Source organism: Manis javanica, chromosome 3 (genome assembly GCF_040802235.1).
Source record: "Manis javanica isolate MJ-LG chromosome 3, MJ_LKY, whole genome shotgun sequence".
Lineage (NCBI taxonomy): Eukaryota > Metazoa > Chordata > Mammalia > Pholidota > Manidae > Manis > Manis javanica.
In genome coordinates, this window is record NC_133158.1 from 94,502,941 (window position 1) to 94,530,267 (window position 27,327).

Genomic DNA, 27,327 nt, shown 5'->3' on the forward strand with positions numbered 1-27,327 from the left:
GGATTTTTTGACTTATGATGGTGCTAGAGTGATAACATTCAGTAGAAACTGTATTTTTTTTTTTGGTTAGAGGGCATCTCTCATATTTATTGATCAAATGGTTGTTAACAACAATAAAATTCTGTATAGGGGGGTCAATGCTCAATGCACAGTCATTAATCCACCCCCAGCCTAATCCTCGTCAGTCTCCAATCTTCTGAAGCATAACGAACAAGTTCTTACATGGTAAACAAATTCTTACATAGTGAATAAGTTCTTACATGGTGAACAGTACAAGGGCAGTCATCACAGAAAATTTCGGTTTTGATCACTCATTATGAACTATAAACAATCAGGTCAAATATGAATATTTGTTTGAGTTTTATACTTGATGTATATGTGAATCCCACATTTCTCCCTTTATTATTATTATTATTATTATTTTTAATAAAATGCTGAAGTGGTAGGTAGATGCAAGATAAAGGTAGAAAACATAGTTTAGTGTTGTAAGAGAGCAATTGTAGACAATCAGGTGTGTGCCTGTAGACTATGTGTTAATCTAAGCTAGACAAGGGCAATAAAACATCCACGGATGCAGAAGATTTCTCTCAAAACAGGGGGAGTGGAGTGAGGTTCTAAGCCTCACCTCTGTTGATCCCCAATTTCTCACCTGATGGCCCCCCTGAGACTGTGCAGGCCTTAGGTTGTTCCTCCCTTGAGGAATCTTACCCGTCTCTGGCTAACCAGTCATCTTCCGGCACCATACAGGGAAATGTAAAGTTGGTAAGTGAGAGAGAAGCCATATTGTTTGTAAAGGTTAGCTTTTTACTTCTTTGCAGATTTATGCCCTGTGGCTTCTATGCCCAGCATTTGTCTTGAGGTATCTTTAGCACTTGGAGGAGTTATGATACTCGGTGAATTCGATATGAGGCACGAATTCTATTTTAGGGTTGTAATTAGGAAGGAAGAAGAAAAGCTATAGAGGTAGCAGACGGAAGATAACATGGGAGGATTGATTATTTCTTTGACATATCTTCTTGTAGAGTAACTTAAGCATGTATAGGTTTTAAACTCCTAATTAAATTGCACACACACATTAACATAATAGGAATACAGTTACATAACCAAAGCAGATCTATAATTACCAGCTATCTCCAGTGAAGCCAAGAAAACCAGTTAGGCACCCTAGGCATTTGTGAAAATTTGTCTATGATATAATGGATATTGTCCAACTGTACTTGAACAGTCTGAGAGAAATCAGACAAATTAAAACAACGCATTCCTGGGAACTGTTCACTTCCCATATGTTCTTTTAACAATAGATAGTCCATAGTTGTAAGATTGTGGAGCGCTACAACTTGCACTTCTCCTAATTCTTGGTTGAGTTCCAACAGTATAGATCCAGTCAAATTTGTTGTTTTACTGTATGCACAGGCCAGCTTAGATATCTCCTTCATTCCAATGGCAAGTGCAGGAACCAGTGGGATGAATGCAGCTACACCTGCAGCATCGCCTGGATCTTTGTTGAGGTTTTTTGATGATCATCTTCTGGTATGACTCTTCCAGAGAGTGCTGAAGTTGGAAGTTCTTCTTCATATCGTATCTTAGTTCATTTTCTGGGTAGCCAAATTAGGCTTTGATCCTCTGTATAAACACAAACAGGCCTTTTGCCCACACTTTGATATGCCCTTTATACCATTGTGTAGAGAAAGGAATATTATCAGAAAAGTGTACATCCAAAGCCGATCCTCTGACACCTTTTAAGTGATCAAAATTAAGGATATTTAAAGCATGCATTAATCATTGATTTACAGTTAGTCTTATCAGGGAGTAATCCCCCTTCTCTTTCTTTCTTTCTTTTTTGTTATCTTTAATCTACACTTACATGAAGAATATTATGTTTACTAGGCTCTCCCCTATACCAGGTATCCCCTATAAACCACTTTACAGTCACTGTCCATCAGCATAGCAAAATGTTGTAGAATCACTACTTGTCTTCTCTGTCTTGTAGAGCCCTCCCCTTTCTCCCACCCCCCACCATGCATGCTAATTTTAATACCACTCTTCTTCTTCCACCCTCTTATCCCTCCCTACCCACCCATCCTCCCCAGTCACTTTCCCTCTGGTACCTGTTAGTCCATTCTTGGGTTCTGTGATTCCACTGCTGTTTTGTTCCTTCAGTTTTTCCTTTGTTCTTATACTACACAGATGAGTGAAATCATTTGGTATTTCTCTTTCTCCACTTGGCTTATTTCACTGAGCATAATACCCTCCAAGTTCATCCATGTTGCTGCAAATGGTAGAATTTGCCCTCTTCTTGTGGCTGAGTAGTATTCCATTGTGTATATGTTCCACATCTTCTTTACCATTCATCTACCGATGGATATTTAGGTTGCTTCCAATTTTTGCCTATTGTAAATAGTGCTGCAATAAACATAGGGGTGCATCTGTCTTTCTCAAACTTGATTGCTGCATTCTTAGGGTAAATTCCTAGGAGTGGAATTCCTGGATGAAAAGGTAAGTCTGTTTTGAGCATTTTGATGAACCTCCTTACTGCTTTACACAATGGTTGAACTAATTTACATTCCCACCAGCAGTATAGGAGGGTTCCCCTTTCTCCACAGCTTTGCCAACATTTATTGTTGTTTGTCTTTTGGATGGCAGCCATCCTTACTGGTGTGAGGTGATACCTCATTGTAGTTTTAATTTGCATTTCTCTGATAATTAGTGATGTGGAGCATCTTTTTATGTGTCTGTTGGCTATCTGTACTTCTTTTTTGGAGAACTGTCTGTTCAGTTCCTTTGCACATTTTTTAATTGGAGTATTTGATTTTTGTTTGCTGAGGCGTGTGTGCTCCTTATATATTTTGGACATCAAGCCTTTATCAGATCTGTCATTTACAAATATATTCTCCCATACTGTAGGGTACCTTTTTGTTCTATTGATGGTGTCTTTGGCTGTACAGAAGCTTTTCAGCTTCATATAGTCCCACTTGTTCATTTTTGCTGTTGTTTTCCTTGCCCGGGGAGATATGTTCAAGAAGAGGTCACTCATGTTTATGTCTAAGAGGTTTTTGCCTATGTTTTTTTCCACGAGTTTAATGGTTTCATGACTTACATTCAGGTCTTTGATCCATTTTGAATTTACTTTTGTATATGGGGTTAGACAATGGTCCAGTTTCATTCTCCTACATGTAGCTGTCCAGTTTTGCCAGCACCATCTGTTGAAGAGACTGTCATTTTGCCATTGTATGTCCATGGCTCCTTTATCAAATATAATTGACCATATATGTTTGGGTTAATGTCTGGAGTCTCTAGTCTATTCCACTGGTCTGTGGCTCTGTTCTTGTGCCAGTACCAAATTGTCTAGATTAGTATGGCTTTATAGTAGAACTTGAAGTTGGGGAGTGAGGTCCCCCCTACTTTATTCTTCTTTCTCAGGATTGCTTTGCCTATTCGGAGTCTTTGGTGTTTCCATATGAACTTTTCAATTATTTGTTCCAGTTCATTGAAGAATGTTGCTGGTAATTTGATAGGGATTACATCAAATCTGTATATTGCTTTGGGCAGGATGGCCATTTTGACGATATTAATTCGTCCTAGCCATGAGCATGGGATGAGTTTCCATTAGTTAGTGTCCCCTTTAATTTCTCTTAAGAGTCACTTATAGTTTTCAGAGTATAGGTCATTCACTACTTTGGTTAGATTTATTTCTAGGTATTTTATTCTTTTTGATGCAATCATGAATGGAATTGTTTTCCTTATTTTTCTTTCTGTGGGTTCATTGTTAGTGTATAGGAAGCTACAGATTTCTGTGTGTTAATTTTGTATCCTGCAACTTTGCTGTATTCTGATATCAGTTCTAGTAGTTTTGGGGTGGAATCTTTAGGGTTTTTTATGTACAATATCATGTTATCTGCAAATAGTGAGTTTAACTTCTTCTTTACCAATCTGGATTCCTTGTATTTTTTTGTTTTGTCTGACTGCCATGGCTAGGACCTCCAGTGCTATGTTAAATAGCAGTGGGGAGACTGGGCATACCTGTCTAGTTCCTGATCTCAGGGGAAAAGCTTTCAGCTTCTTGCTGTTCAGTATAATGTTGGCTGTGGGTTTATGATATATGGCCTTTATTATGTTGAGGTACTTGCCCTCTATTCCCATTTTGCTGAGAGTTTTTATCATGAATGGATTTTGAATTTTGTCAAATGCTTTTTCAGCATCTATGGAGATGATCATGTGGTTTTTGTCTTTCTTTTTGTTGATATGGTGGATGATGTTGATGGATTTTCGAATGTTGTACCATCCTTGCATCCCTGGGATGAATCCCTCTTGGTCATGGTGTATGATCCTTTTGATATACTGTTGAATTCTGTTTGCTAATATTTTATTGAGTATTTTTGCATCTACATTCATCAGGGATATTGGTCTGTAATTTTCTTTTTTGGTGGGGTCTTTGCCTGGTTTTGGTATTAGGGTGATGTTGCCTTCATAGAATGAGTTTGGGAGTGTTCCCTCCTCTTCAATTTTTTGGGAACACTTTAAGGAGAATGGGTATTATGTCTTCTCTGTGTGTCTGATAAAATTCCGAGGTAAATCCGTCCAGCCCGGATGCTTTGTTCTTGGGTGGTTTTTTGATTACTGTTTCAATTTCTTTGCTTGTAATTGGTTTGTTTAACTTTTGTGTTTCTTCCTTGGTCAGTCTTGGAAGGTTGTATTTTTCTAGGAAGTTGTCCGTTTCTTCTATGTTTTCCAGCTTGTTGGCATATAGGTTTTCATAGTAGTCTTTAATAATTCTTCGTATTTCTGTGGCGTCTGTCGTGATTTTTCTATTCTCATTTCTTATTCTGTTGATTTCTGTTGATTCTCTTCTTCTTTTAATAAGGTTGGCTAGAGGCTTATCTATTTTGTTTATTTTCTCAAAGAACCAGCTCTTGGTTTTATTGATTTTTTCTATTGTTTTATTCTTCTCAATTTTGTTTATTTCTTCTCTGATCTTTATTGTGTCCCTCCTTCTGCTGACTTTAGGCCTCATTTGTTCTTCTTTTTCCAATTTCGATAATTGTGATGTTAGACTATTCATTTGGGATTATTCTTCCTTCTTCAAGTGGCCTGGATCACTATATACTTTCCTCTTAGGACTGCTTTTGCTGCATCCCACAGAAGTTGGGGCTTTGTGTTGTTGTTGTCATTTGTTTCTATATATTCCTTGATCTCTATTTTAATTTGTTCATTGATCCATTGATTGTTTAGGAGCATGTTGTTAAGCCTCCATGTGTTTGTGAGCTTTTTTGTTTTCTTTATAGAATTTATTTCTACTTTTATACCTTTGTGGTCTGAGAAATTGGTTGGTAGAATTTCAATATTTTGGATTTTGCTGAGACTCTTTTTGTGGGCTATTTTGTGGTCTATTCTGGAGAATGTTCCATGTGCACTTGAGAAGAATGTATATCCTGTTTCTTTTGGATGTAGAGTTCTATAGATGTCTATTAGGTCCATCTGTTCTAGTGTGTTTTTCAGTGCCTGTGTTTCCTTACTTATTTTCTGCCCAGTGAATCTATCCTTTGAGGTGAGTGGTGTGTTGAAGTCTCCTAAAATGAATGCATTGCAGTCTACTTCCCCCTTTAGTTCTGTTAGTATTTGTTTCACATATGCTGGTGCTCCTGTGTTGGATACATATATATTTAGAATGGTTATATCCTCTTGTTGGACTGAGCCCTTTATCATTATGTAGTGTCCTTCTTTATCTCTTGTTACTTTCTTTGTTTTAAAGTCTATTTTGTCTGATATTAGTACTGCAACCCTGCTTTCTTCTCGCTGTTGTTTGCCTGAAATATGTTTTTCCATCCCTTGACTTTTAGTCTGTACATGTCTTTGCGTTTGAGGTGAGTTTCTTGTAAGCAGCATATAGATGGGTCTTGCTTTTTTATCCATTCTATTACTCTGTGTCTTTTGATTGGTGCATTCAGTCCATTTACATTTAGGGTGACTATTGAAAGATATGTACTTATTGCCATTGCAGGCTTTATATTCGTCTTTACCAAAGGTTCAAGGTTAGCCTCTTTAGTATCTTACTGCCTAACTTAGCTTGCTTATTGAGCTGTTATATACACTGTCTGTAGATTCTTTTCTTCTCTCCCTTCTTATTCCTCCTCCTCCATTTTCATATGTTGGATGTTTTGTTCGGTGCTCTTTCTAGGAGTGCTCCCATCTAGAGCAGTCCCTATAATATGCCCTGTAGAGGTGGTTTTTGGGAAGCAAATTCCCTCAGCTTTTGCTTGTCTGGGAATTGTTTAATCCTACCATTATATTTAAATGATAGTTGTGCTGGATACAGTATCCTTGGTTCAAGGCCCTTCTGTTTCATTGCATTAAATATATCATGCCATTCTCTTTTGGCCTCTAGGGTTTCTGTCAAGAAGTCTGATGTTAGCCTGATGGGTTTTCTTTTATAGGTGACCTTTTTCTCTCTAGCTGCCTTTAAAACTCTTTCCTTGTCCTTGAACTTTGCCATTTTAATTATTATGTATCTTGGTGTTGTCCTCCTTGAATCCTTTCTGTTGGGGGTTCTGTGTATTTCAGTGGTCTGTTCGATTATTTCCTTCCCCGGTTTTGGGAAGTTTTCAGCAATTATTTCTTCCAAGATTCTTTCTGTCCCTTTTCCTCTCTCTTCTTCTTCTGGTACCCCTATAATATGGATATTGTTCCTTTTGGATTGGTCACACAGTTCTCTTAATATTGTTTCATTCCTGGACATCCTTTTATCTCTCTCTGTGTCAGCTTCTATGTGTTCCTTTTCTCTGGTTTCAATTCCATCAATGGCCTCTTGCATCTTATCCATTCTGCTTATAAATCCTTCAAGAGTTTGTTTCATTTCTGTGATCTTCTTTCTGACATCTGTGATCTCCCTCCGGACTTCATCCCATTTCTCTTGCATATTTCTCTGCATCTCTGTCAGCATGTTTATGATTTTTAGTTTGAATTCTTTGTCAGGAAGACTGGCTAGGTCTGTCTCCTTCTCTGGTGTCTCTGTGATCTTGGTTTGCCTATAATTTTGTCTTTTCATTGTGATAGGAGTAGTTTGCTGAGCTGGGACTAGTGACGGCTGGAAGAACTTTCCTTCTTGTTGGTTTGTGGCCTTCCTCTCCTGAGAGAATAGCGACCTCTAGTGGCTTGTGCTTGGTAGCTGTGTGCAGACAGGTCTTCTGCTTCCTGCCTGGCTGCTATGGAGTTTATCTCTGCTTTAGCTGTGGGTATGTCCTGGCTCCGGCTGCTGCTCTAACGTGGTGGAGTTGCGTTGGAGGTGGAGCGACTGGGAGGCTATTTATCTCCATAAGGGGCCTCCGTGCTCCCTGTAGCCCAGGGGATTAGAGTGCCCAGAGATCCCGGGATTCCCTACCTCTGGACTGAGTGTCCCGCCCTGTCCCTTTAAAACTTCCAAAAAGCACCCACCAAAACAAAACAACGACCACAAAAAAAAATAAATAATGGCCACTCTTTTTTCTTTATTCTCTGGTGCCAGCCTCAGCACCCGCTCACTGGATTTGCTGCCTTGTTTCCCTAGTATTGGGGTCCCTATCCCAAGACTCCCAAAAAGCGCTCGCCAAAACAAAGCAACAGCAACAAAAAAAAAAAAAAAAAGAGAGAAAAAGAGAAAATGTTGGCCACTCGCCTTTCTTTTGTTCTCTGGCGCCAGTCTCTGATACCCGCTTGCCGGTTTTGCTGCCCTGTTTCCCTAGTATTTGGGTCCCTGTCCCTTTACGACTTCCAAAAGGCACTCACCGCATCAAAACAACAACAACAACAACAAAAAAGATGGCCACTCGCTTTTCTTTTGTCCTCTGGCACCGGCCTCTCATACTCACTCACTGTTATTGCTGCCCTGTTTCCCTAGTATCCAGGGCCCCACACATGCACTGTGTCTGTGCTCTGGTCCAGATGGCTGGGGCTGCGTGTTCAGCAGTCCTGGGCTCCTTCTCCCTCCCGCTCAGACCTCTCTCCTACTGCAGGGAGCTGGGGGGAGGGGCCCTCAGGACCCGCTGGATGAGGGCTTGTATCTTACCCCCTTTGCTAGACGCTGGGTTCTCACAGGTGTGGATCTGGTCTGGATGTTGTCCTGTGTCCTCTGTTCTCTATTTTAGGAAGAGTTGTCTTTGTCATATTTTCATAGATATATGTGGTTTTGGGAGGAGATTTCCACTGCTCTATTCATGCTGCCATCCTGGCTCCACCTCCTAGAAATTGTATTTTGAATCTGGATCTTTTCCCAGGCTAATGACATGCTGTATCCTTTCTTGTGATGCTGGACAGAGGCGGGGAGCTGCAACCCCCAGGCAGCTTCACAATCATGAGTTCAAAAAAGTGATACACTTAACAACCATTCTGTAGCCATGCTACTATTCTGCTTTTCACTTTCAGAACAGGATTCAATATATTACATGAGGTATTCAATACTTTTTAATAAAATAGGCTTTGTGTAAAATGATATCACCGAACTGTAGGCTAATATAATTGTTCTGAGCACCTTTAAGGTAGGCTCAGCTAAGCTGTTATATTTGCAGGTGAGCTTCATTAAATGCATTACTGACTTACAATATTTTCAATTTGTGATGGATTTACCTGGATGGAACCCCATCATAAGTCAAGGAAGAACTTTATGTCATTTATTGACACAGGAAAGCATTTTACTCAGAGCCTCCAATATTTTATGTGCCTCTCCAGATCTCCACATTAGCAGTCACCCCAGAAGCATACCAATCAAATGGCATACTTATTTAAAGAAAGAGAAGCTCTGTGCTTTAGACCAACATGAGGGGTCCTATAATCACCTCCTATTCACCTCACCAGTGAGGGAGGGACTCTTACTGTAGGGTTATGGGGGTGGTTGAACATGATAAACATCCCAAACTGGACAGATGAGATCCACAGCAGTTTATTACTCACATACACTCAGACTCAGAGAAGAGGTCACCACGTGCTAAGAAGGGTCACATTGGGGTTGCACTCTGTTCCAGAGTGGAATGACCAGAGGTTGTGAGAGTGAGATTTGTAGTATCAAGAGGGTAGCGTTCCTCTTTGCCCAGAAGGGTGTGGTTAGCTTGTTTGGTAACTTCATAGGTTGGCCGAGCAATGAAAACCTATACTGAGGGATAAGCAGGAACTGTGCCTGGTCAGTCCCCTCTATAAAGAAGGTTGTTTGGCTAGAGGACTTTATCTACAGGAATAGAGAGAGGGAATTTGCAAGTTAGGCCATTTGAGACCATCCCAGTTTCACCAGATGTCAAGGAAGCACATAATATTTGGTCCTATTTTATGTCTTACATTGTATATGAAAAGAAAGAATAGCAAATAAAGGCCATGAATATTACAGGGAATCCAATCCCATTCAAAAAGTTAAGAGTCCCCCTGAGTGTTCATACATATACATGTATATTTAAAGATGAAAAATCATGTACTTATGCCTGTTCTCTTTATTAGAAGAATTGAACCAAATCTAACATTTAAAATATTGAGATTTATTACAGGATAATAGATAGTCTTGGTGTAGTTGCACAAAATTTTCCCAAAGAAAATAAACTACCCAAAATTATGTGAAGCTTTTTATTTTCAGTAGCTTGTTTTAGATAGTTGTGGTAAGGAGTTATTTTGTGTAGCTATAGTCCATTTTATGCTGAAATTATTGTTCTTTTGTTAAAATAATAAATTATTTCTTTAGGTTAGTTTGTAAGATTTCATTAGCCAAGTAAATTAAATTAATGTACAAGCCAACTGTATTTCCCTCCTGATACATTGAATGGCTAGGTCTTCCCCAGTAGCTCTCACACTAGCCCAACTATGTAGCTCTATAATCATTTGGTTAGTAATTAGATGTTTATCAGATTTTTCCTGAAAAGGTCTGAGACATTTATCTAACACAATTATCTTTGAAAATTGAATCCTCTATTTCTGGTCCTGCTGAGAACATTCACAGGAACACTGAGTATAAAGCTAACTGCCTTTCAAAAACCCTTGCCTTCTAGAATATATGCAACACAGTTGCCAGTCACAGAATATATCCCCCATCTTTCATGTGCAGCCTTTTGTGTGTATATCTTTTTATTATAAGTTTTTGTGCATGTTGATGTATTAAAATTACTTTAATTTGCTTTTGTTCTTTCATTAATGTTTTTCTCACTATAGCATTACTAACAGTCTGTCTGAAATTTAATGCTTGCTCCTTTGTCCTCTCTCAGCTGCTCTATCTTCATAAACTAGCCCAACAAAAGCAAAGGCAATTGCTAAGATTGACTAGGCTCTATGTGCCTTTGGATAATGATATTTCTAGAGCTATTTTCTCCTAAGCAGTCTAAAGATTTGCAGCTCATTTAAGTATTAATATGCAGTCTACTCACAGTTTGGAAACTAATATTGAGCTTCAATATGAATAGCTGTAGAAAACATAGTTATTGAGGCACTAAAAAAATCACACCGAAAGTAATAGATTTTAATTTAAATGTCACATCCACTTAAAAATGATGCTATAACACATCTCCCAACAGAACTAAATGAATTTTAGGTTTCCACTCACATTTAGGGCAGTATGTTTGAAGTTAAATTGTTTAAAAAATAAAAGCAGGTAACAATGAAAACTGAGGGCATTTTGCTGTGGTTGACATTGGTAAGTACAGTGTTTCTGAAAGCGTTCTCCATCTTTAATCACTATCACTTTTTGTCTAATATAATGGCAATCTTTGCAGACAGATGGACTTCATGAATATTAGAGCTATATGTTTCTACTTCTGTCCCCTCTGCAAGTGCATTACAGCAGATGCTGTCACTGTGTTCACTCACCCATCCATTAATTCAACCATGTATTTCATGTTTGCTACACGATAGGCATAGTGCGAGACTTGTGGAATACTGCAATGACCTATGCAGCATCATGGTCTCCAAAACTTTCCCCCTTCATGTCCATGACTCAGAGTTTCGATCCCAGAAACCATATTTGCTTAATTTATTCTTCTGCTTAAACATGTTTTTTTTTTTTTTTTTTGCACACCAAGTCCTTTACATTTTGGCTGCAATCTTTTTTTTCAGCTTCTTTTCCAGTCACAGCCTCATACATATCTGACATCCGAAAACCATACACACAAAGTTATTTATTGTTGTTCAAGCACATACTCTCCCCTCCCTGCCTTTGCACAGTTGGTCCTTTCCCTCTGAGGTCCATCCCTCTCCATCCTAAACTCTCCTGGCTTGGCCAACAGTTACTATTCCTTCAAGATCTATCTGCAGTATTTACTTTTTTGAGGAACAGTTTCCCATTTGCCAGACCTGGTTGTTTTGTTCTCTCGTAGATCTCATGGAAGAGCACTCTGTACTCTATTTCACACTGCTATAGAAATTTCCAACTTATATTTAACTTGTCTGGGTCTGCTTACCTCTGCCTTTCTGTAAGTTCTTTCTGGGCCCAGATTGTGTCCTATTTATTTTTAAATCTTAGGATGGCACTTAATAGGTTCTTAAATATTAAATGAATGAAGTATAGGCAAATGTATATGATTATTTTAATGTACTTTTTGCATTAGTCTTGTTTCTTTTTCAGATGAGGTAATCTAATAGTGACATTGTATTCCATTAAATATACTTTTTTAACTTCATCAGATGTTAATATTAATTGTAGATTAAAAGTAGCATAGCTTGGATTTTTTCACCTTTTACTTGCTGTGTTGCTGGCTTTAATTTACTTGGTCCCTAAAGTGAAAAATAATGAACCAGACAGGTAGTAACCGCTCTAGTGGGCGTGAGGATTTAATAGTATGGGTAACTACTGTGTGGTATATTTGGAACCAGTATAAGATTGTATATTAACAATACTTCAATTAAAAAAAATAAGTCACCAGATATTCCTTTTCCTAATTGAACAGAGAAAAGAGAATGATGATGGCAGCATTCTCTGAAAGCTGAAGATATTCTGAAGGTTACTAACCTCACTTGCTGTACAATTGGTTTGTTGTTAATTCCAGGAATTGCCAGCAGGACATGCTCACTAAATCAACTGTTTAGTTTCTTTCATTTTATCTTATTGTTGTGCTCTCCCCTTTGCTACCACTGTACATTTCTCCCTCTCAACATTAGTGTCAGGCCAGACCAGTTTCATATGTAACTTTTCTTTGACCAAACCAATATGTCCAGTTGCCTCTATTTTTGTTATCAGTGCTAAGATATATCCCACTTACTGAAGGCAACACTTACTTTTAGAAAAGTGAAGCTACAGATGTTTATTTCCATGTTATGTTACTTGAAAGATGATATTTTCCAGAAAAATATATCTGCAGCTGGATCCCTTTCAGCTAGAATGAACAACTATCATGTCTCCCACTAATTTTCATCAGAATGATGAAATGAAATATATGATTGAAGGTCAAGTGGGCATAGAATTCATCTGACTGGACTAATGTGAGCACAGTATTTTGAAAATTGCTTTCTCTTTGTCTTTCTCTACATGAGTCTACTTTTAGGAAAACATCTTTGTGAATTTGAACATTCATTTTGAAAAGTGTGCATGATAGAGACACTTTCATTTTAGTTACAAAATGAGAAAAATAAATTCTGGCAGAATTTTCTTTATAGTAAGTCTTTACATTCCACATCTTTACATGTAGAATTTCTTTACATTACACCATTTAAAAATGTCTTTATTCTTAATCCAATTCCACTAATAGAGGAATACAATCTTTATGAAACAAGTCTGAAGACTAAGTTGCATGAGGCGCCCCTATAATTAAAGTGAAAAGAAGATAAAATCTCCATTTTGCGGTTGTTACCTTTGCCTTGATGTTAACAATACGAATGAACTTCACTATGTTTAGGGTAAAGAATTGATTTGAACCTTTCTCCATTTACTGCTGTGCTTTTTTCTTCCTCTGCCCCTAAGGATTTGTGCAGTTTAATTTGCCATTGATTCTTTAATGATTATGGTAGCTACAGCACAGAAACGGGTGTTTATCTTCATCATGCCCTGTGGATAGCCTATTATGTTTATTTTTATATATACGTGCATTTCCATCATTTTGATAACCTAATCTAGCCAGTGTTGACAACCTTCTTACTGTCTTTATTGATTTTGTATTTTAATCTTGGAATGTACATATGAATTCTTGGAATGCTCTATATTAAAACATCTAATCTGGCTCTCTTGTCCCCTCCTGGTCTGAGCCAGGAGCTCTGTCCTCTTGCTTTCTCTCTAAATAAAAGCCTCTGCCTTGCTCTCCTAAAAAACAAAAAAACAAAAAAAGCCCATCTAATCCAAAAGTTGTGATAGCCCTGCTGTAAACCATTAATGAAGGACTGGCTTCAACATGCTGAAAAGAGACCAAACATACAGTAGAACTTCTAATGAATCTTGATTTCACTGTTTTAAGGCTGCTCACAGAACTTTATTTGAAGACGTTAATCAGTGTTTTAAATATTCCATTTACAGTGTTTTAAGACCCATCTAATGCTTCTGATTCTCATTTTGTAGTACTATCATAAATTTCTGTCCTTTGTTGCATGTCTCCTAAAATTGTAACATTGTAACATCTTTAGTACATGAGATGGTCAGGTTCATTTTTATTGCTAGTTGGTATTACTTATTTTAACATTTTCCTTTCCTAAAATAACAAATTCCAGTGCCATAACTTTAAACATTATAATCAGTGAAATGTATAAAACAACCAAAAGTTCAAAATAATGGAAATCTTTATTAGAATAACAGATACCTTACAAGAACATTAGTTCCATATGGCAAAATCCTTCCTGTGTTAGTTCATCTGAGCTGCTACAACAGTATACCTTAGACTAGGTGGCTTATCAATAATTCTGTAGGCTGGGAGGTTCAAGATGAAGGCGCTGGCAGATTTGGTGCGTGGTGAGCCACTGCTTCCTGGTTCATAGGCTGCCGTCTTCTCTTCCCGCTGTGCCTCTCTGGGTGTCTTTTATACGCACACTAATCTCATTCAAGAGGGCTCCACCCATGACCTGATCACCTCTCAAAGCTCCCACATCCTAACACCATCAACATGAATTCTGAGTAGACACACACTTTTAGTCTATGATACTTTTCCTGAATTTGGTATAGGTTTTGAGTAAGAATTCTAAGTGTATGCCTCAGATAACTATATCTTCTCTCTGACTATTGAGTGATGGTAATTTATCTGTCTACTTGGGACTAATAATAAACTATGGTAAGTGAACTAAGTAAATTAAAACAGTGTTTTTGACTCTTTACTCTGACTTGATAAGCTATTTCAGTGCATTTTGAATATAGCATAGGAGTTTCAAACCTTCTCAATTTTTATACATACCCTGAGGTTTATCATCATGTCCTGAGTTTCTCACAGTGTATTTAAAATGTTGTTTCCTGGAAAAGTGATAAGAATTAATTAGTTTTTTGTGTGTGTTTGTGAAATGAATAGGCTTAATTGGATGTAGGATACATGATCCATCCAAATAAAACTGATGTGTGAATAGTAATGTAGTTGTGCCTACATATTCAGGATCTTCAGGAAATTAGATGACACACCACTAACAATCTTGCTAATTCCCTTATTTCTGCTACTCCTGATTAACTCTCTACCCAGTTTTCCAGGTTTATCTTTATCTTGTCTTTACACCTATACTTCCTGTTTTTGTATTTTATTCTCAGTATTGATTTAAAACTTATTTTCCAAAGAATGTTTTGTTCTTACTTTCTTTTCTTTACAAAATCCATACATCTAAATAAAGTCAGACAGTTAATAATGACATTTTAAGTCTAGGATATTAATAATTTTGGGGTTCAAGATAATTTAAACATTTAACTATATGTATAGTATTTGCCTGCTCCTATGAGGAAAGGTTTCCCTAAGTATATGAGAAGCCAAATGAATTAAATTAATTACAATGTAAGTATATATTCCATATATACATACATGGAAGAAAAGTTAATCTATTGAGCCCTAAATCTGTGCTTTAAGTACTCTTTTATATGTAGTACAATATTTTTAAATAATATGCTCTTTATAGGAGATGTGACAGTACACTGACTTAACAAGAATTTGGTAGTAATTTGTCTATTTTGCTTAGTCTATTTCAAAGCATTAAACCTGCATTTTTGGAAGATATACACCTCTCATTTATTATTTCAAATTAAAACCACTTCTAACTAAATGGAAACAACAATAAATTCATAGTAGAGTTAACTATAGACATATATATAACACACACATACACACACGCACACACACTTCTGATTAAGCTTTCCATTTGTGAGGTTGAAATTTTGGGAACAGTACCAGATACTTCTTTTTTGTGAACCTTCAGAGTCCTGTGCATCTCCAGATCCTTCTTTCTTTCTCACTTTGTGGACTTGGAGGATGTAAGATCCTCTTCATCATACATACTAGAATATGTTAATAATCCTCTACATGGTTTCTTTTTGCCTTGATTCCCTTTATTTCCACTTATAATTGCAGTTACACAATTATTACCGAGCCTTATCTTCCCATTTACCAGCACACTGTTGATAAAATGCTTGGTTTCATCTTATATTCAAGACTTTGCAATTCTCAGACATTTTGATTTTGTGGTAAGAAAAATAGCAGAGTTTTTCCCAGTTCATTCATTTGCTAAATATACTCATTTGTGTGGAGAAGTCTTAAAAAGACTCTGAACTTTTATTCTCATGTGCAAGACAATAATTCGTGAATTATTTTCCTAGTATAAGTAAGTCTGATGTACTAACAGATAAACTGCATATATGAAGTGCTGCATATATATCACATGCTACTCATTTTTACCTTCTTACAGAAACCTTGCATTGTAGCAGCACTTATGTAAACATAACATGTATCCCTTCACTGAATTTCTTTCCTGGTTTCTGCACTTGTGTAACTTTCACACATCCTTTAAAGCCTAGACTAACCCTATTCCTATTCCACCTTCAGACTACATCCTCCATGGCCAATTTACTCCTTTTCGTCTTTGTTGTTCATGTATAGTAAATTATCTGCTCTAATACCGAGACAGTAGATTTGTTTCATATCTATTTGAATATCAACAGCCTGGTACAGAGCTCTCCATGTAGTAACTGTTCAGAAATACTTATAGATTATTTGTTTAATTATAGCTCTCTCATAAAACCTAATTTTGGATTCTTAACTTTTTTAAAAAGTCCCAGAATTTTCTAAAGACTGATGTGAGAAGAGATATTTACTTTTGGTGACTGGTTTTACTTTATTAACTCTAGGAGGAGAGTCCAATTTGGATAGACCAAACTTCTGTCTAATATGTAAAGGGAGAGTATCTCCTTACTCATGCGGATTGTGGATAGGTTCTTCTGTTATATGTAAAACCCAAAATGAGTCTGGTCTTTTCAGGTCTTTGACCTCCCAAGGACAGGCAGTTTTCAGGCACAGCTATTACCCTACTAGCCACTGCTGTTTTCTCCATGTAAGGTTAGGACAGAGATAATCAACAGTTGATTTTTTGTTGTTGTTGAGTATTTCCAACTTTCCTAATTTTTGACTTACTGGACTATGAAATTAAGCTGAATATGATGAGAAGGCGGAGAAAATGAGATTCCAGGAATATTTTGATTCTGCAGAGTACTTTCTCTTCTCATGTGAGAAAAAAAAAAGATCAGTATAACTTGAAAGTGAACAGACTTTAGTTTATTATAAGTTACGTCAGTAAGTACAGTTCCTGCCCTCCAAAATATGAATAAAAGAAGACAGCCACTTAGGGTGAAAAATTTCAGAACCTGAAAAATAGTCCTCGTGATGCACTGATAAGTTAAGCAAAAGCTCTTGTGCTTAAGTAATCCAAACATGTGCCTAGACCAGGCAGTCTTATAAGCACCCCATGTGTATTATCCCACCCAGTGATGTGGCTATTATTATTTTTCACATTTTATATTTGAGAAAGGTAAGATTAAGAGAGTTTAAATTGTTTCCCCAAAGTTAAATGACATCTGAGTGGTAGAGCCAGGATTCACAGCCAAACAACTTGATTTTACCATCCATGCTTCAAAAATACTGTACTCTATTATTTTCATACTCTAATCATTCCTAAGTAAATTATATTTTAAAACATTTACATTACACTAAATAATTCTGTAATCTCATTTTCAGCCTTATACTTCACAATATATAGTAGAAAGGGATATTGTAACGTTTTTTTCTTTTCTTATATGTTAGTTTCTAATTCAAAACTGTATGGATATATATTCTTAGTAATTTGATAAATGAAAAATGTCCTTATATTTATAGGGGGTTATGGTTGTTGAATTCATGATACTGTAATACTTGAGTGTGCCTAAACACCGTTATAATACATTCTTCACTGAAATCAACTCTCCTGTTGCTAAAACATCGAAATGTGTGATTTTTAAATAAGGGGTTAGTGTATTTGCTATTAAGCTTATAACCTACCTTGAGGTATCTTGCTTTCAGACAGGACTTTTGAAGATGAAAATATCAAGGTGTTATGATATGTGTACACAACAAATAATGCTGTTATCACATCTGATTTGTGAGTCCTACCTTAAGATCATGTTATATTGCTAACCACCCACTATGTAAATTTACAGAATTGTCCTTAAATAATAAAATTTTGTTTGATGAATATTCATCCTAAAATATAGAAGTTTGAAATAATATTTGCCTGCTAACATAACTTACAGGAGTTCAACCAGTTTTAATAAAAGTTTATAATTTCAGGTTTATTTCATTGACTATTGCATTGATTTTAAAAGAAGAATGGATATGTTTTCTGAGCCTTTATTTTATCAATAGCTACATTCTACTGATAAGCTATATGTAACTGTTAATGATGTTGTTAGAATATAATCAACCACAGATACATAGACCCCTAGTTTAAGGAAATATATTTTAAAGTATCATTAAACTAATATAATCATTCTAAGTTTTTAAATAATAAGCAAATCATGAACAACCTCTAGATTCATACATACATCTGTTTACATCAAAGTCTAAGTCAAGGCTACTTACGTATAATTAAGGAATCAGAGGCCTAGTGTTAATTCAAAACAGGGATCCAACGTCTAGCACACGCAATAACCAGATATTAGAGTGAGGAGAAATGCAAGAAAATCCCTAGGCAAGTAGACTCCAAGAAAGTAGGGCAATGACTGTATCAAAACCAGTCAAGAAGAAATTACCAGGATGCAGTGTATTTATACATTTTTCTCTGGAAGAACTAATTATCTGTCCATCACTGAGAAATGTGACTGTAAGCCAAAGCATTCAATGGATAACTGGAGAGGAGCCTCTGGACAGACTAACAACTGCCTCCTATGGACTGAAAGGGAGAAGTGTTCATCTAGGTTTGTGAAATCTAGATCATCTGACATCTAATCTACTTTCTACTCTCATTTGGCACTTAAAACAGATAATGCATGAAAGTTACTGCTAATGCATAATAGCAGTCTGTAAATAATTGCGGTATATGAAGTCATTTTTTATTGTTACACCAGCATAAACAGAGTTACAAGGATGTTAGCTCCAAGCAAAGAATGACAACAAATATGAGCCTACAATAACTAGTAGTTCTTTGGAGGCAAGGTTCTAACTCATATGGGAGTTGCTTGCAGAATTAAGAGAGAAGAAAAAATCTTCAAAGACGGTAAATGAAGTCAGATCATTGTAGCTGTCTGGCAGAAGACTTAGGTGCTCTACTAAAGGAAAACTTGGCAATTAACTCTTCACTGATAAGTAATAAAGACAGCTGAACCCAAATAGACAAATTGATAATAGCTTTGAGCAGATAAACCTACAGAGTGAAATTGGCCATTGTTTTCCACGTTGGCACTCTGTTACAAAAATGAGTGGTAGGGCATTATTTTTCTTTGGGGACAAATTGCATTTTATATGATGCTAGATTTATGTCTTTTCGACTTAACACTGCAATTGCTTTAGAGTTAGGACATGTTCATCAACAGGCTGAACAACATCAGAATAAAAATGAAGCGTACCACTGAATAATTGTCATTCAACATCGCTTCTTCCAAATCTAATCAACTGCCAAGTCCTAGCAAAGTATCATTGTATAATGTCACTTGACTCCCCACCCAAACATCAGCTGTATGCCCCATTTCCATTGCCAGTTTTCCTTTGTGAGCATTCACTGTAAGTTTCTGCACTGTGATTATAGCCTCTCTGCTGATTTTCCTCATGAATACTTTATTGTTCACATTCCTAGCAAAGTTTTTTCTAAATAATTTTTATCATATTATCAACTGTCATCAAACTGTACAGGAACTCAACATTACCTGTCTTTATCTTCTCAGTTTTCTATCATACTATATCCTGGCAAACTCTTATCATTCAGCCAAACAGCTCACCTGACAGCAGCCCCCTGAATACACCAGTGTGCGGGTGGAATATGTATAGGTACACATGTAGTATATGTGTATCTGTCTTTAGGTATATGTAGATTTTTTTCACTTTGAATATTTGGTTATTTTGGTCTCTGATCCAGAATAGCATTTCCTTCTCCACTTATTACCTCACATCTCCAATGTCATTTCTTCAGTATTAGTTTGGTCAGTTCTCCCAGGCAAAACAAATCAGTTTTCCACTTGAATTCCTGAAATTTTATTCTCCCACTTGCTAGAATCCTCATCCTGTCAAAGGACCCACTGGCTGAGAGCTCTGCTGCCTGTAAGACACTGTCTCATAGTTTTGGGGGCCCTTCATGTTTGATACAAAGTGACTTGTTCAGTATAGAACATCTACAAAAGTTTTTATTACAATTTGTTTATACATTTTGTAACTGAAATGGCCTCAAATTGTTTATATACCTGAATGAAGAGAATATTTAATTTTGTCTTCTGCTCTGTCCCCAAAGTAGCAGTGACTGGCCCATTAATAGCAGTCTGTAAATAACTGTTTAGAAAATGAATAACCATATGTTTCCTAGACCTGATTGACAGTGTTCCAACTAAATTGGCAGGAAATAAAAAACGCATATCCAACACTCCCTAAAGAGTTGAGAAAATGATTGGCTTGTTTGGTATTCATATCTGATGGGAAATTAATTTTCAAAAATTAGTAAATACTACATTTGTTCAAAATGTATATCCTAAAGTGTTCTGTTTAAGTTGTGTTCATTTTTATTATGTGTTCTACCATTTTGAAAGATGATTTACAGGTGCATTTAAACTATAATTTTTCACAAAATATTTTTAATATTCTCTTATCTCAACATAGTTAACCATTAAAAAATGGTTTTCTTTTTTCTTTACTCCCAGATAAAACATATCTGTATCACTGGCTGGGTGTAATGCAAGGAAAGAACCAAGATGAAATGGAAGTATGTTCCTTTTTTGGTCATAATATCACTCCTCAGTTTGACCAACAATCACCTGTTCCTGGCACAGCTTATCCCAGGTAAGTGCTGTGCATTTGTTCCATCAGACCTTGACCAGCATTCCTTCTTTGTTTTAAATTCATCTTGTGTGCTGTAAATCACATTTGTTCATTTTCTTTGGAACTTGTTAGTCTGTGTGAATGGTTTCTTAAGTATATGTGTTGATATAATTCAGGGATCAGATATTCTTGAATACAGAGCACTTTGTTGATTCCTTAAAGAAAGTAAGGAAATTGAGAAAAGTTCACTGTTACTGAAACATGAAAGAAGTTATATTAACCAAGTGAATTAGACAATTACAAAAGGGACGAAATGTGTGACACAAAAAAGAATAGCGAAGTCACAATGCGTGTTAGGACCACAGAAAAGGAACATCACAAAAAGTAAAATACTTAACACTGCAATTCCTTTAGAGTTAGGACATGTTCATCACCAGGCTGAACAACATCAGAATAAATATGAAGCATGCCACTGGTGCTGCCATAGGTACTATTGTTTTTGGTGACATTAGAAACCTACTTTCTGGAAGTCATAGTTTTATTAATCGTGCTAGAATGTCATTGTTATAAAAAGCTTTATTTAAACTCTTTTATAGGAAATTAGCTTAAACCTAATGTTATGGTGGAGAAAAATAGAGAAATTATATTGATACACTAATCTAAATATGATTTCACCTTTCCTCTTAGACATAACTATGGGAAAAAATCGTGGTTACTTTGGATATATTATTTGATATATTTATTTATACTTAATTTGGATCATCATAATTTAGCAAAGTTTTCATAAAAGAATGACATATGGTTTCATTAAACCAAACTGTGAAGCTTGATTTTTACTGATTTTACTGTTATGTTTATTTAATAATCAACAACTGTCTGTAACTTATGTGCATCCCATATAAAGTAGAATTCCCAAATAATCTAGAGGTTGGAATTTTTTTCCTCCTGCTGAGTTAAGATTGCCACTTTGACTCAGAAGATAAGGGAAGTGTGAACAAAGTGATTTATATATGTTAAAAACATTGCCACAGGCTAGAAGTATTGACATAGAAAATTTAGTCTGTTTTAGCAAAGGGCATTCAGCTCATTTTTACTAAATTATGTAAAGAACTGAAATTGCTATAAGTTTTTACTTTGAACCTGCTCCTACATTCTCTTCTCTTACCACTAGTCTGTTGAATATTGCATAAAATTAATGAATGAACCAAATATGAAAAATGAGAAGTATGAAGAAAATGTCATGCATTTTATAAGTATGTGAAAAATGCCAACTTAAGTACAAAATAATACACTGTCTTTCATATTGTCAGGATAAAGAATATTTCTGTTTTTGAAATTATGACTATAGACAGAGATTTATAGATATAAGTATAGATATAGCTTAGGCATAATTGACTTCAAACTGGCCGGATAAAAGTTCCATGTCAACAAATTTAGTCCATGATCTAATTACTGAGCAGGCAATCAAATCTTGAAATGGTCAACTGTGAATCATCTTTATTCTTCTATATATCTGGAAGAAGGAGTGTATGCATGAATGTATATGTGGAGTAGGTGTAAGGTTTATCTATGGAATATAGTTACCTCTTCATTAAAGAAAATACTGTATATTTTCAGAAAAGACTAGTCAACTTGAACATATAGGCCTCAAATTTGTCAAACCTCTGCAATTACTATCTTACATAACAGCATTTTTAAAACTAAAGAGAACCAGGAATACATGACTTTATTGCTCAATACAATAAGTGATTTGGTTATGGTGGTGATCAACTGGTTATCAATTAGTTAAAGATATTCATACAGGTTAGTAACTTGACCCAGTTTGAGGCAACACTTTCAAAAGAAATAAGGATGCCCCAATGTGGGATGCATAAAATTAAATGTCTTTCTTGTTCAGAACCTCAGAGTTCAAGGATTATTTCACAGTAATTTACCTGTCAAAAGAAATATGCTCTTAGCTTTCCAAAAGGAACACCTGCAGAGTTGAAGTCATTTTCCTAACTGCCTGCATCTAGGAGCATTGGTTTCAGACCACGGATATCAGAAAACCTTATGAAAGGAGTCATTAGCCTCAGAATCTCCCCTCCTTCACAGTAATCTCAGAATGAAGTCCTGATTCTTTCTCCTGTTGTTGTTACCAGTTTATTATGTTCAGTAGAGGCCCTGGACCTGGACTGAGTTTAACATAGTTCAGAGGGATCAAAGATGAGAAGATCAAATATTGGTGATTTTTTAAAAAGCACAGTTCCTCATTGAACTAATTTACTTCCACACTTTCCCTTGAGTAAAGAATATGCTCCTTCCTCAGAAATTTATTTCAGATAAATGAAAAAATGTAACATGTTTCAAAAAAACTGAGAAGCATATAGCCTATAGAATTTAAATTGGTGAGTTTTCATTTGTAGAGGTAAAGGAACAAGATGCTCAGGGCACAAAATAAAGAGCAGTGAAAATACCACCATAATGAAGATTATTTTATTACCACAATAATCAAGCAGTTTTCCGTCAAGCTGTGACTTGGTTACTTGATGTAATTAAACATTAAAACATCATTTGACTATAATGCTTGAATTGATGAATTACCCAGCTCATGTTTTTTATTTCCTTATGTAATACACTTTAAAAACTGCCATGTTTTACATTGTTATATATTTACAATATTGTGTGTTAAGTGATTCGTGCATAAAGGCTAGAAATACTTGTACATTTTAAATCAAGAAATATTTTTGTTGTGAAAAGTAAATTGGTTTTAAGAGAAAGGAATGATTAAGAGGCAAATTATAAGAATGATTGGACCTCTACAACCATTTGAGTTGTTGCATTTACTGCTTGTAGAACTCATTAAAAGGTGCCTCTGTATTAAAATCACCTCTAGACATTCACCTTGCCCGTTTACCTCCTCTCTTAAGGCATGCTGTATCTGGGCTATGCCACAGCTTTATTTAATCTCTGCTACAAAGGAATCTTACAGATTCCCATCTTTGCATTTTAAATGTCTACCTCTGATTGCAACACATGTCAGGAAGACAATGAAAGACAAACATTAAATGATATGTTTTGAAAGTATACATTTCATATATAGTGGACTGAATGGATAATCTGAAGAATATCTATGATAAAAAATGTTGAATTCTAGGTTTATAAGATTTTAAATGGAAATATATGGGAAGGAGGATACACACAAGGTTGCATTTCTATTTGAATAAATCCCACAACCTACTTTAAAGTTAAATGTGATTTATTTTTTCCTCTCTATAAATGTGCAGCAGCATTTTCTCTCATTAAAGATGCAGGTGCTGACAGGGTTATTTCCTTTGCCCTGCCTCATGTCAACAAGCCTTGACTGTGAAATTGTCTGAAATGATTTACTGCTTGCCCTCGCCACCCATCCATCCACCACTTCAGTATCTTGTTGTTTTACCCAAAGGAAGGTAATTGCAAGGACTAAGTGTTATCTGGGTGTGAATCATCCATAGATAAATTGCAAATTTTAAAGAAAGAACTTTTCATGTACATTTCTAGAAATAATAGGAAATATATGCATATGATCATATATTCCTAGTTTTTGTGTGTGATTTTGAGCAGATTTGAGAAATTATTTTAAATTTTTAAAATCTTCTTTATAATGCAAAAAAAACTTGTAAGTTAATTTCTGAAATAGAAATGTGATAGAATTTTTAAGCATTTGCTTTAGAATACATTATTTAACCAATAATGGTACATGCATACATCCTACAAAGGTTTTTATCCACAGGGATGCTTTTTTAATATTCTTTTCCATAGCACAGTAGCTATGGACAGTGAAAAGGAAATGTATATTATTTAGAATCTGTAGAGATTCATCGTTCATAAGCACTTTGATTTTTTTTAATGCACTGACTATTCAGAAGTTAATTAATTTTAGAAACAAGAAGTTACTTGTCTCTTCTATTAGGATGTTATATTTAGGTTTAAAAGTTCTTTAACATGTTATTTAACTCTTCCAATTATATAATGATATAGCTGTTACTATAAACAAAAGTGATAATAATTTTATATGCTGCTTGATAAATATATGACTAGAGAACTGTTTCTCAACACGTTTTCCATAATTTTTTTCAGAAACACTTTATATATTTATTAAAACTAAAGTTTTCTAAGGCCCATAGAAGAACCCCTGAAACAGAGAACCTGGATTTGAAGCCCAGGGACCTATAATTTTACAAACATCCCAAATCAGTCTAATACACAGAAACTTTCCAAACCACTGCTTTTTGACAAAATTCAAGTTGATGAAACAAATAATTATATACATTCCAAAAATGTTTATTCTCTGAGGAAAGATTTTCATGTGAAGAGGATAAAAGTATTTGAAGATATTGTTTTATGAACTCTAAGGATTTGGGGGAGTAGACTTGAGGCTACTTTTTGTTTATTTTACTTTGTTTTTATTTATCTTTCTTGCTGTTTCTATCTCATGGTAATATTTATAGATTCAGAAACAAATTTCACACTGGTTGAAAGGCCTTAGCTCAACAAGCCACTGAATTGATAAACAGATCAGTGAAAATTAACCTGCATAATTAAAAATTACACACTACTTAGTTTTTCCTATTGAGTATAATTTTACCTAAATTTTGTCCAAAATATACTGCTTTTTTCAGACATTAAGTGACTGGGAATTTATATCCAAATTAGAATAATATGTCAATCATTCAAATTTTATGTAAAAAGAAACTAAGAACCGGGGGACTTTATTATGGCTAAAGGAGCCCTAGATGTTTCTGCCTTCTTGGGCTCCTGTCCTCCATGAGAAGATCAAACCTTACATTGGAAGACTGTGTTGGCATCAACATGAATATAGTCTTTGAATATAAATACATTTTTTCTTATTCTAATTTGAAAATAAAATATCTTCATGGTCCTATAACGGTATTATTGGCCCACACTGTGCTACTGTGTCTAGTGGGCAAGTCAGCTGTGTTAACCATGAAAAGACAAAATATGAATTTATGATTTTTGCCAAATAGGATACCTAGAAGTAATATTCACTATAAATGAAATATAATAAAAATTAGTATAAGCTTTATAGAAAGCTAGAAAACCATAAAATAAGAGAAAACATATATTCTCTGAAAGTTACTTTCACAATTTAATTTTAATCAAAATAATGAAGGACCCACCCATACCAAAAGAGAGGGGCTTGGGGGAAGGAGAGAGATGGAAAAAACACTCAGAAGGCATCAAGAGTATAGAATCTCCTAGTGAAGAAAATATGGCTTTTGGGTCAGGTAGGCCTTTTGTGTTTGAACAGTATCGCTGCTATATGGAAGTTGTAGAGTTACCTTCATCAATAACTTAACCTCTTCTGTGTCAGTTTAACCCCTCAGAATATTGAAATTAGCCTGTGCTATGTCGGGACTATACATAAAATAATCAAAGAACTTGGGGCACTGAGATTATACTACATATGGAAGCTGCTCTTACTAACATTAATAACATTGTTATTATCTAGTATGTGTGTTACTGTCTTAGTCTACACTGATGGTTTTAGTGGATAGTAACTAACTACAAGTGCCATTGCGGAAAAGCAGTCGCGTAAGCAAGGATGAGGAGCTGTGGTGGTAATTAACAGGGGTCATGTTGAATGTCTGCTAGAGCCCAGTGCAACAACTTGAGGAGGTCATGGAGGGCTTCACAAAGCAGGTAAATCAAAGTCCGTTGGACAGTCAACACTTATTAAGCACCTACTATGCACTACACATTTTAGTTTGCAAGTTTTATCTGGTTGAAAAAGGGTGAGTGGGAAAGAAAAACCCAGGCTCATTCCAAGAGACAGCTCTGATGACTGTAAGAACTCTGGTTTGGTTTGGTAGAAAGGAAAAATGCATATATAAGGGGTATATTTGAAGTTCTAATCTTGGAAGGCCTGTTATACTATGTTAAGAAGCTGGTCAGTAGGGAGATGTTGGGAGAGTTTAAACAGGGAAGTAACCTGATAAGATATTTTTAAGAACTGTAATTCAGTGAAACTGTGGTGCATCCAATTGCTTCTTTTCTTTTTCATTTATTAATTCAACAAATATTTATTTATCACCTGCTTGTTCTAAGCCTGGAGGAGACTATATGAATGAAGACAGTCTTGGTACCTCTTTCTCTGTGGAGGAAAAATAAGAAAAATCAATTACACATCTAATTTCCCAATCACAGTAAACTATAATTCTGATAGAAAAGAGAAAAAAACTCTGGAGGTTTTCAGAACTATTTTCAGTACCTAAAATGTAAACAGTACATAAAAAGTATTCCCTGAAGATTTTTTAATAAAATAATAAATTAGTTACTGCAAGAGGTTACAGAAAAATTATGGCAGAAACCTCATCATAGATGGGACAACAGAGAAGGAAAAGGAACAGGTTTGAAAAAAAATATATAGATATAGACTCAAAAAACTGGTTGATGATGGGAAGTGAGGGAGAAAGAGGAAAAAAAGTTAAGAATGACCCCAAGATGGATTGTGGGAAGCTGGACCAAAGGTGGCCCATTAATGAAATGAGGCAGACATAAAGAGCTAGCACCACTGTCATTCGATTTAATGTGTAGTTATTGTTAGATGATTTACAATATTATTATAAAAGATCAAGTAGAAAACATATGAGCATACTAATATACTTCTATTTGGTGTTAGAAACAGTTTTGCTTTATGATTTTTGCTTAATAATATTAAACACTAAAATATTAATATAACTTCCCAACATAAAGTTCAAAATGAACTATAATGTTATTTAAAGTCACAGTTCGCAGATACACACACATGCACATTTGCACATATATGCATTATTTACTATAGTCTCATATATAGATATTAACACTAGTTTAATATTTCTGGACAATTAACCAAGTTAGAGTTAGCATTCATTTTAAAATTAGTTATACAACCAAACTACAGAGAAAATGACTATTAAAATATGTGGTATATATGATT

General features: G+C 35.5%; 1 protein-coding gene across 7 annotated transcripts in view; it reads left to right on the plus strand.

Moving 5' to 3' along the window:
• The window catches only part of ROBO1 (roundabout guidance receptor 1), a 1,104,481-nt gene that overhangs the window by 134,413 nt on the left and 942,741 nt on the right, over nt 1-27,327 (plus strand). For all 7 annotated transcript variants that reach the window (XM_073231812.1, XM_073231810.1, XM_073231808.1 and 4 more), the window contains exon 2: nt 20,249-20,387. In XM_073231812.1, the coding sequence (XP_073087913.1) occupies nt 20,300-20,387 (88 nt within the window). In that variant the 5' untranslated portion in view covers nt 20,249-20,299. The remainder of the gene's footprint in view (nt 1-20,248; nt 20,388-27,327) is intronic.